Source organism: Nannobrachium achirus, assembly GCF_963921795.1.
Source record: "Nannobrachium achirus genome assembly, chromosome: 14".
Lineage (NCBI taxonomy): Eukaryota > Metazoa > Chordata > Actinopteri > Myctophiformes > Myctophidae > Nannobrachium > Nannobrachium achirus.
Window position 1 is genome coordinate 51,368,179 of NC_137821.1, and position 12,121 is coordinate 51,380,299.

The 12,121-nt window shown below is 39.0% G+C and overlaps 1 protein-coding gene across 2 annotated transcripts; it reads right to left on the reverse strand.

Annotated features, from left to right (window-relative positions):
* Positions 1-706: 706 nt before the first annotated feature.
* Positions 707-11,760, reverse strand: LOC308298402 (uncharacterized protein). Of its 2 annotated transcripts, XR_013962707.1 has the most exons (7): positions 11,622-11,760; positions 8,664-8,798; positions 7,104-7,239; positions 6,243-6,367; positions 4,070-4,198; positions 1,981-3,393; positions 707-1,932 (listed from the first exon to the last, which is right to left on the reverse strand). XR_013962707.1 is itself a non-coding variant. In XM_080741995.1 (6 exons), exons 1-6 carry the CDS (start codon positions 11,722-11,724, stop codon positions 3,095-3,097), a joined length of 927 nt encoding a protein of 308 aa, XP_080598121.1. In that variant the 5' UTR covers positions 11,725-11,760; the 3' UTR covers positions 707-3,094. The 2 variants fall into 2 exon arrangements, 1 of the variants encoding a protein (XP_080598121.1); XM_080741995.1 differs by having other exon boundaries at positions 707-3,393.
* Between the last annotated feature and the right edge of the window lie 361 nt (positions 11,761-12,121).

Genomic DNA, 12,121 nt, shown 5'->3' on the forward strand with positions numbered 1-12,121 from the left:
TTTTTTTAGGCTATATAATTATCATTTTGTTTTGTTTGATTTGTATCATAGACCAACATGTGTCTCATACAATTTGGATATCTTGTCTTGTCATTTACAGTTCAGTTGCCAGTTTTAGTGTAAAACTGTGTGTATTTTAACCCAGTGCAGTGTCAATGCAACAACTTTTGCGTGCTTGCGTGCGTGCGTGCGTGCGTGTGTGACTGGATCATAGTGTGGATTGATTGATTGATTTTATTAGACAAAAATGGAGAACAGTACAAGTATAGTCAATACAATAACACATGTAGTACAGTACAGTACAGTACAGTACAGTACAGTACAGTACAGTACAGTTAAACACCCTGGCTAAAAGGAGCATCCCAAATAAGTCCTTTTACAGTCTTTTTTATTTACGTTGGAAGTCCTTGGTATTCAATTCATGGACATGGATGGATACCGTTCGACTTTTATCCATGTTGTATACTGTCTCAGTCTACACATTAAAATGCAGCCCCTGCTGACCTTTCTTATAGATGGCATCAGTGTTGGAATTCCATGTCAGCCTAGAATCAACAGTTTTAATACGATAAGTACAACATATTCTTTCACAGCATGTGCACAGTGCAAGTAGATTTCCTAACTGAGACCAGGATCTTATATCAATGGAAAAGTGGGGAACCACCCTTCAACCACAGATGTGTATCTTATTAACACACTATACAGATTGGTTAAATCACATTTTATTCTTTAAAGAAAACCATTAAGAATAGAACAATCTAGGCTTCATATTCCAATCAGATCACCCATAAATTAGGCTATATATGAGCTACTGTACCTATGGTCCCCCACCAGTGATCACTATTTTTGCGACCAACTTGATCAGGTCACACACAAATCACTTCTTCAAAACTCACTGAAAAGGCCCTGACATTGTCGCTGTTTACTTACTAAGCACTTTTAGGGATCTGTTTCTGGTATAGGTTATTTCTCTACAAGTTTCTGTGAAGAAAAACTAACTGCAAGGCCTAGCTTCATCATCCAATTTACTTTAACATTTGATTTAGAAAGGGAAAAAAAGACAACTTGGATTGTTTTACGATATTCTTTCAGCTGTGCTATGAGATAAAATAAGTTGCAGCAGTTAATAGATGGTTACAGTGGAGGAGGGGAGCTGCATTTATCATTATATTATCATTTCAATCCTCAAATTATAAATATTTTAACATGACTAGTCGTGTGGTTAGGTGGACCACGTCATAGATATGATTTCTGTAACCGAGGACATGCATATTCCAAGTCCATTTTGTCACACAGTTCAAGTTGAATTCCTAATTGTAATTGTGACGTTCTCCATAATTTGTCATTTACAAATATGAGAAGAATAAGTCAAATTATTGGTTTAACAAATTATTAATAATAATAATAGAAAAGGACACCTTGGCTTAAAGGATGTAGAGTTACTGATTTTCTTCAGGATTCTAGCAAACCATTTGAAATCAGGTTGGATAGTTATGGTCTAGCCATTAAGAACGGGATACACATTTGTGTCACATAACCACTTTAACCATTTTTTATATTTTGGCTATACAGAAATAGCAGATATACAATATCTATATATCTATATAGCTCATAGCTTGTAGATCTGCTATTTTTGAACAAATTGTGAATTTATGCAAATCTTTGAATTATACTGTATGTTCTTTTAGAGCGAACATTTTTAACTCAAATCTTTGCTTATGGGGGGTCCCTGGAACAAAATATTTTGAGATGGGGGTCAGTGGTAATATACATATCATTTTGGGGGTCCTTGACATGAAAAGGTTTGAGTACCACTCATATAGGAACATAGGTTTTTCAGAAACCTGTTAGGATTTAGGAGGCATTTATAGAATCGGTTCAATATATTCAAAGACTTGCTCAAATTGTCATGATTTTTCAAAAATAGCAGATCTACAAGCTTGTAGATCTGCTATTTTTTTTTTTATAGTTAAAGCATACAATAATTAGTCTGGGAAAATTAGCAGAATACCTGTGAAATGTGGGAATAAATTCCTTACCAACAATTTCTTCACCAATGTGTTCGTAAAGGTGTCTAGTAACATATCTAACAAAGATTGAAATTCAACATCCCTAGCAAAATGTTTGACAGCTAGGGTAATTCTGGGTCTCATTCACTTGCTAATACACTGTATAGGGGAAGAAAATTACTCCCAAAAATCTGCTTTAAGTGGGATCTGAGGGGTCTAACTAGGTGTTTTTAATTCTTTCTGTGTCTGTTTTTAGCCCAATGATTTTTTTCGTGCAAAGCAAATGCTTGCAATGGATTCAGAACAATTAAAAAACACCTAGTTAGACCCCTAACATTCTACATAAAGCATATTGTATAAAGCATACATTATAGTGTATAGTAAGTGAATGAGACCCAGAATTACCCTAGCTGACAAACATTTTGCTAGGGATGTTGAATTTCAATCCTCGTTAGATATGTTACTAGACACCTTTACGAACACATTGGTGAAGAAATTGTTTGGTAAGGAATTTATTCCCAGGTTTTATTCATATCCCCTGATTAAATGGTTAAAGTGGTTAAAATCTACACAATTGCGTTACAGGTATAAAAGGCTTAAAGGACAACTTTTTTACAACAAGGGTTCATATTTTAGATTGTAATTAAAGAATATAAAAGATGAGTGTTAAAATGATTTCATTCACTTCTTTCTATTGTTTTAGAGGTTCTTATTTCAGTGGTTGGGGGCATGCGTACAAGTGGCTAAATATGTCATTTTACACAGAATAAGCCCATTCCCAAGGTACAACGCAACCTTTCATGTTTGGATGTGACTTATGGGGGCTTGAAGTGTTACTGTAAATAGCAATAAAGAAACTGCTGACTTATTGTGTCTACAAAGACATATTTAGCCACTTGTACGCATGCCCCCATGTGTACGCATGCCCCACATTTTAGCATGGTAAACGCAATAAAACAATAGAATGAAGCAAATGAAAACATTTTAACATTCACTTTTTCTTTTCTCTAATGACAATCTAAAATATGAACCCTTGTTGTAAAAAACTAAAGTTGTCCTTTAAATGGTTAAAGTGGTTAAAAGGCTTAATACAACAGAAAGCCACTGAAGGTGGTATGGCCATAGGAGTCTCCCTGAACCAGACGATACCGGGGTGCAGGGGTCCCTGAACCCCGTGACCGAGCCTCCATGCGGACATACACCTGGTCCCCAGGTAGCAGCTGCAGGGTCACTCCATTGGCACCGTTAACGTCTGCGGGTTGATGGACAGCGGAGGTGGAAGCCACACGGACGCCGTTCTTGTGAAGGTGGAGGCGGGTTTCTCTGTCATTATGATAGAAAAACGTGAAGAAGTACACGCCCGCTGTAGGCGCTCTGAAGATACCTGTCGATTCAACAGAGCATTGGACTTTCACTGTTTTGTTTATTCACAGCACTTTGCAGCAGTTGATATCGTCGTTGTCGGGTGGAAACCGTGTACGTCCAAAACCGTTCGTTTTGCATTTATCATTTTGAAAATGATTTAAACTAGTGAAAACAGACGATCTACAAGCACACAACGCCTCGCACCGTTGTGTGCTTGTAGATCTGCTGTTTTCACTACTTTTGTGCGCCGGCCTTGTATGATGAAGCAGGGTTTTGCTTTGCGAAAGAACGTACACATTTGAAACTTGGAGATACGAGTTTTCCACCCGACAGCGACGATATGTGAAGGGGACTTCTCAAAAAACATAATTCAAACTAGAAAGGAGAGTGCATATTATGTCAGCCAGGCTTGGTGGCCTTTGTGAGTTACAGTTTTAAGCTGAAATGGACATGGGTAAAAGGAATTTTGATTAATCTAGGGTTCGGTTACATGCCAAAACATCAAGTGGGCTGGTATGCAGTAGCACCACTATGCGGGCAATTTGGAAAGTTTGAGAAGAACTACTTCCTTGACAAAACAGTCTCATGTCCCTTGGTTTTTGACTATGGGTAAACATATTAAGCAATTTCATGGAAAAATAAATCAAATTTGTTATGAAATAAGTCCTAATTGCAGCCCCATGATAACCTTTTACCTGTGTATGGACTGTAAGCATTGCCAATGTTTGTTAGGACCGTTCTATAGATCAAGGTGGTCTCAGTATTGAAGGGTCCAATGGGTCCTGATCCTCCAACCGCAGCGGTGAATACAACGGGCCTTCTTTCTAGAATGAAGAAAAGCACTCACAATTTGCTTTGGCAAAGCATATATCGTTGTTGTCTAAAACCATTTGTTTTGTATATATCATTTTAAAAATGATTTAAAACTAGTGAAAATAGCTGCTCTACAAGCACACAACGCATCGCAGGTGCGAGGCGTTGTGTGCTTGTAGACTTGTGCGACAGTGTATGATGAAGCAGGGCTTTTCTTTACCAAACAATGTGGCCATATATTTTCTGTGGCCATATATTTTCTGTTTTTGACCCAGTCATACATTATTGACCATGACAAATCACACAGATAAACGTACAGGCATTCATCTTTGTGACTAATTCTGTATTTGTAAGTGGATGTTGTGGGCCCGCATCAAGGATCGGCAGTGTTAGTTTGTCTCCTAAAGGAATGTACGAGGACTTTCCAGTCAACCAACAATACAAAAAGGTTAGCAACCACCTGATTTACCACACCTGTTTCACCATACACACCAACGTTTAACTCTACTTAAAACTATCAACACTTTTAAAGGATAATTGATTGATTGATTGATTGAAGACTTTATTAGAAGTTTGCATAGGAAAAGGTACAGTTTCATGACGGTACAGTTCACTGGTGCAAGGTCTACTAAAAGGAGATCCATGAAAAGACTAAGCTTATTTCCACAGGAAACCATTAAAGTATCTCATATAACATTGAATGACAGACGAATAGAACACAGTACTATATGCAGACTGCAGTAGATATGTAAATAAAATAAAATGAGAGAACAAAAAAGAAGAAAACAGAAAGTCTAAACAAACAGTAAGTAAAGAAGGGGCAGGGGAGGGTGGGGTTGGGCTAGGTTAGTTTTTTTTTTTTTACCAGTTGCGAACGGCTGTGGCCTGTAAGTGGTTTTTCAGGGCAATTTTAAAGGATGCTAGTGATCCACACTCCTTTATGGCCATCGGTAAGGCTTTCCACATTTTGTTGGTATAGCATAAAAAGAGTTTGACCCTTTGTTGGTTTTGACTCTGGGTTGAAAGTGATCTGTGGCGCTGCCTCTGGTGTTGTAATTATGGACATCCTTAATGTTTATAAAGTATTTTGACAGATACCTGGGTATCATAGTGGTGTAGTGTATCTTGTACACCAGGCCCATGAAGTGAATTAAGTGGTGAAGTCGTCCTTTAAAGGACAACTTTGTTTTTTTACAACAAGTGTTCATATTTTAGATAGTAACTAGAGAAAAGAAAAGATGAGTGTTAAAATGTTTTCATTTACTTCTTTCTATCGTTTTAGCGATTTTAGCAGGTGGGGGCATGCGTGCAAGTGGCTTTTTAGACACAATAAGCCGGCAATTTCTTTATTACTAACTATACAGTAACATTACTTGCCCCCATAAGTCACATCTGCCCATGCGTCTTGGGAATGGGCTTATTGTGTCTAAGAAGACATTCAGCCACTTGTACAAATGCCCCCACCCAACGGAAATCAAAGTCATTAAAATCGCTAAAACGATAGAAAGCAGTAAATTAAAACTTTTTAACATGCATCTTTTCTTTTCTCTTCTCTGATTACAATCTAAAATATGAACCCTTGTTGTAAAAAAGAAGAGTTGTCCTTTAAACACTAATGACAGTGAGAAGTGACAGAGAGATGAGTTTTTTTTTTATTCGTCCTCAATTTTCTTTTATTGGAATCAATCAGGCACATGCACACATAGACATCAATCCGTCTGTAAAAAGTGCCCTCTCCAGACTATGGTGCTATGGTGAAAGAATTGCAAATGCCCTCTTTCCATGCCATACCTGAAGGCATGCAGCATTCAAGAAAATTACCTTGTCCAAACTCTCCTGAACTTGAATGCAGCGTCTTATGTTGACCGCAGCGTCTTATGTTGACTTATGTTGACCTCCAAGCTCACAACGCGTCGCGCTGCGACGCGTTGTGAACTTGGAGGTCTGCTATTTTCTATATTTTCACCAAAAGGCCCCTTTAGAAATGTCAGCCCCTGCCTCTCTAAAATTCTCTGCACGTCCCTGTAATCAATACAAAAAAGTGGTCAACGTTACCTGGCTCAAGAACACCATCACATGTGGGCACATCGCAGGTCTCCCAGCGTGTCTGTGAGTCAGTGGTGTAGCACCATGGCACCCCTGTTTCGTCTGGATTACGGCAGTAGTTGTCGTCCAGGCCTCTGACAAAGATATGTCGGTATATGTACAATAGGTAGGTACGTAGACAGGCAGACAGACAGTGTAATGGAAAACTTTGAACTTACATAAAGTTATACTTCTGTAACTATTTGTGTGTCCTTTATCTTTAGCACATAATTATCCTTGTAAGACCATTCACAATATCATTTCTAGAATGGACAGTATAAGAACGGTCTGAAGAACACAAGAAACACAAATAGTTACAGAAGTACATGATTTGCTGACAGAGTAAAGACGGGACGCGGCTGACGCGCCCTAGTAATTATTTTTCAATGAGAGGCTGTATTTGGGCCGCGCAGAGAAGTTTGTAGGGCGCAGAGAAGCGCCCTACAGACGGACAGGCGCCCTACAAACTTGCTCCATGGGTAAACGCCGGGCGGTATTTCACAAAGATATGACTACAATCCAGCTCCCTAAACTTCTCTGCACGGAAAATGAATTACTAGGACGCGGCAACCGCGCCGCGTCTGGAAGGCGATTTAGAGAGTAAGCATGGGGCAGACAACTCAACTGTTTGTTTGACAGCTGCGGTTGAGTTCAATCAGCACATGTACTGTGAAAGCTAGCCGACCAACCATTCACCACATTGGATGGAAGGCAAACAAGTACATAATACATATATCTATACATTTCTGCCGCCACAACAGACAGACAGATGGCTAGATAGGTGGCTATACTGTAGATAGACAGGCACAGTATTTGGCTGGATGTTCTTACTTAAATGGGAAGCTTTCAGGCTTGCGGCCGTGGGTGTGAGGTGTCTGGGACGACCATCTCTGGCAGGTTTTTCCAGACTTCGTCGTGGCAACCGTCCCCCGATAGTTTCTGCCGGTGCCACTGTAGCAGGTCACCTCTGGGACGATGGTAGGTGGACAGGACAGGAAGAAGTAAAGGGTTGGAGAGAGGAAAGACAAGGACCATCGTTTAGAATTTTTGAAGTTATCCTCTATGCAAAGTGACGTATATTGAATGGTTGCCAACGGTACTAACGACACCAACGAAACAACATAAATGCATGGGACAAAGGCATAGTTGCTAAGATTAAAAATTACATAGTCTCCTACAGCTCTGAATGTGAAAGAAAACACCTGGTCTCTGTTGAGACACACCGAACCACTGAGTACACAGACATTTAACAAAACACACACCCATTTGCAGAACCGTGCGTCTGTCGTGCGTGGGGTCAAGGGAAAGTCAGCCGGTAGAAATGAATAGAAACGTGTACGCGCACACAGCACCCACACGCACACAGGCCTCAGAGTGCCGGACAATTTGGCTGATAACTGGACATGACACAAACACATCTACAGAGAGTCCGACAACACTTGGTAGTTGTGCCTGGGAGTAAAAAAACACGTTGGCACCTGTGGCTCTTTACCTAACTGAACTAGTTAGATAGGGACCTGATAAGCAAAGTTTAAATGCACCTTTGTGAGCAGTGAACAGGGCTTGTTCCGTCGATGATGCCAGTCTGAACACATCAGAGCTGTAGGAGCGAAAAAGCCCGCTTGATTGCATGGAATTACTTTGAAATATTGTTAAAATAAACCCTACTTTGTACCATTGACAAAGGAAGCTGATCTAACGTCTCCTGTCTCATTGATACCTTGGGTAAGTGACAATACAAGGGGTCTGACCGATGCACACAACGGTATAAGTTAAACAAATAGTAGGATGTAATATTCCTCAAAACCACTCTATGGGACGCTGTGTATTTATCCCTTTTCCCCCTTAAGAGTATAGCTATTTTTTTATGTTAGCCAATTATTTTTAGCTCCCTTTTCACCCCAATTTAGTCGTTATGCCAATTGATTCCTCGCCACACACATTTCTGTGTTGACACTGGATCCCCCACCGGGAGGATGTAGAGCCTTCGTCCTACTCCTCCCAGATGTTTTTTAATCCCCGTTTATAGCGTAAATAGAGTCCCCGTTTATAGTGTTGTAGAGTGGCTCACAACCTCAGCTTGACGACCTAAAAAGGTCTAATTCTCCCCTGAGCTAAAGTGAATTCCCTTTAGCTTTGTGCTTAAAGGAGTAGATCACCCCCAAAATGAGTAATCAATAGGAAAAATATATAATTCTGGTGAACTACTCCTTTAAGATGTTGGCTTTGCACACAGGAGACCTAGGTGTGAATACTGGTTGAAACGACCTTTTCAACCAGTATAAATTAGTACTTTCAAACGTGGTACAGTATGTGTATCTGAGAAACTATAATTCTTGACAGCATCAGACTTTTTTTTTTCCTTCTTTTTTTCACGATTATACTCAATACCTGCTTTATGTTTTTGCGGCTTCTCACTCTCATTCAGTTTGTTCTGGAGTTCTCCCATCTTGGTTTCACTCTCTGACAGCCTGGCCTGGAGCTCTCCCATTTTGGTTTCACTCGCAGAGAGTCTGGAGGCCATATCTGAAAAGATAATATAGAATCACAGAGAAAACTGTGAAATTCATTGCTGGAAAAGATACTCACATGTTTTACATGTTACTCTGTTACAAGTAAAAGTAAAAGTTTAGTATTCAAAATGTTCTTGAGTTAAAGTACAAAAGTATTGGCATCAAAATGTACTTAAAGTACCAAAAGTAGAATGTCCTGTTTTCAAATGTATAAAATGTATAGCCTACAAATCTTTTGAAAAAAAGCATATCTGCAAGCTCACAAGGCGTCACATTGCAACGCATTGTGAGCTTGTAGATTGTCTATTTTCAAATGGCCAAAATGTATAATGTAATGTATGTAATAATGATAAAAATCTACAAAGTAACTTACAAACAAAGTGGAGTAAAAAGTACAATATTTGCCTCTGAGATGTAATGGAATAGAAGTAAAAGTACAGAAAGTGTATAATTCTCCAGTAAAGAAAAACATACTTTGAACATTAGATTCCCTGAAAACTATGGAGCTCCAGGGGGAGTCCCAAAGAGGGGGGGGGGGGGTGTCTGTGGGACTGAGTTACTAGGGCCCAAGGTGGAGGGGCCTTAATTATTTAGCTATTGAAAAATAGCAGATATACAAGCTCACAGCACGACCCCGAGTGCACCAGTTATACCTGTGGTAACTTTTCTGACACCTCCCGCTTAAAACCCAAAAAGCCAGAAGGGTTGTGAGGCCGTGCTTTCATGGTCTGTACTCATACTGAAAGTCTAGATGAAGCGGACTTTTTCCCTTCTGCTTTTAAGCGAACATTTGTGACTCAAATTTTGCTTCTGGGGGTCTGCCTGGAATTAAATATTTTGAGAAGGATTTTAAATATTCAAAGACTTGCACAAATTTTCATAATTTTTCAAAAATAGCAGATTTACAAGCTCGCAGCGCTGCACTTGGTGCTGCGCTTTGAGCTTGTATAGCTGCTATTTTTCAATTGCTAAAGCACAAAATAATGCATAATAATGCGTTTAACCCCCTATGAAGAACATTCGTGGGGGGCCCGCAGTGAATCCTTGTACCCAGGGCCCAGAATTTGGTACGACGCCCCTGATGGAGCTTGTTTATTGATAATGAGCACCAACCTGTTAACAATCCTGTATAATTTGCAAAAAACGCCTATACACAGCGTACCCAAAGTAAATTGATTGTTGTTTTTAAACCATTTGGAGTAATGCATTGGGCATGGTCTCATTTTGAAGGAAACATTTTGAAGTTTTACCCAGAAATAAATAATCACTCTGTGTGCAACTGACATTGAGTAATGCAAGTTTTAACTTACTGGAATAGCAGGTTTTTAATCCTCGCCTAAATATTTTCAGTAAATAGATGCCTGCATGACACTGTTATTATCATATAGGAGCTGAAAAACACAATGTGGACACATGTTGAAGCCTTACCTAGCCCAATTTCAAAGGACATGATAAAACTACAGAATATGAATATTTTACACAATCATGTTTTACTAAGTGTATGTTTATGCGTTTTCATTTGGAGACATTTGCATATATCATATAAAAAGGTCAAAAAAGGGCTAATAGACTGGAATTTTTTATTTTTATTTTTTTATTATATTATTATTATTATTTAATGTATTTATTTTACTGACAGCCCTAACACTCTTGGTCTGACATTCGGCGCGCTGCTGTGTATTTATGCACATCCAGTAGTGCTGTTACGCAGGGGTTTTTGGGTATTGTAGTTCACTTCAGCCAAATTAAAGTAGACACATTTTGTGGAGAATTTCATTGGCTATAAGAAGTGCCAGTCATCAGAACAACCTGCTGCCATTGGCTGAATATATGGGCCAGGAAACGGAGTCATGGACCTCCTCTAAAAACATACTATTGGTTGCTATTGGGGGACTGGGAGACGACTGAGACAGGACTAGAAGCTCCAATTGGGTGAAATGAAGTGTCAATCATTGTGTGGAGCTTGGAGGCCATTTTAATAGTATTCAGTTGTAATACTGAAGAACTGGAGTTAGAAGCAAAAACATGTGAAAGATTGTCATACTCTGACATCACGCTTGTATCCGTGACTATAGTTGTACAGAGGTTTCTTGGCAGAAAATGTGGTTTGGACTTTGTACAATCAATGGATTTTATCGTGTTTACCCTTCCTCTACACGAACCTTCATATTGAGCCGGGCTTTTATCAAGCCCACCATTGAGCCTTTTCTAATATTTTGAGATGACAAATTCTGAACAGAACTGGAAACTTTTTTTATTTGTCATTTGTGAGTGACTGGGTTTGTGGCAGACCACCATCTAAAATTAAAGGAAGATGACAAAATTAAAAATATCTTTGACTATCATTAAAACAACCATTCATTAATGTGCAATACGTGGCTTTATATTATAGTACTGTCATAATGTCTGGATCTCGTCTTGTCTTGATTGTTTAAACATGACATCATGGGCCGCTATGCAGGATAACAGGTTTGATGAGCCCAAAGCTTATTGATACCGGGTCTCAATACATTTGTTAACGAGTTTGTAACAGCTTCGGTATTCAAGCTCCTTCCCTATCAGGTATCAGGTGACTGATGTTGTCCTTTTACTGTGTTTTTTCAATACTTTTTCAATTCAGTTTATCATTTTTAATAATTTGCAAAAAAGAAAAAAAAAAGATATACAAAACAAATTAAAAAAGAAGAAAACACGGTTCTAATAAAAAAAAAATCAAATATCTAAATATGGTATCCAGCAACTTTTGTCACAAAAGAAACACAAAAGCCAGAGCAGACGTTAAAATGACCTACACTTGCGTTTTAAAGGTAAATATCCATTAAGCATCCATGCTGACCTGCATTTTGTCCTTCCAGCTGGCTCTTCAGCTCGTTGAACTCCCAGCGGATGTCATCAGCCTCAGCAAGACAGAACAAGAAAAGAAGCAAAGCAGCCTTCATTGTGAACTGAAGCCTAGACCTCTGAGTGAAGGCAGACAAGCATGCTGCCCTGTATTTATTGGACGTTCAGACCCTAACATATACTGTAGGGTCCTTGTGTCCAGGAGTACAAAGTACTCCTGGACACATTTACTCCACTCCACAAAAGTAAAAGTAGCTCAGTCATAATGTTATTCAAGTAAGAGTAAAACAAATACATTTAAATGTAGGCCTACATTTACATGTACATGCTTTTAAAAATACAAGTAAAGTACAAGTAAAAGAGAATTACTGTATCTTTCTCACAATTAATTTATAGGACCTTAACTCTTATACTGCTTTGAACGTTCCTGTTCGCCCCAATCCTCCAGGGACCTCTGTGCCAATACGCCCGTTCGTTCGTTTGATGTTTTTTATG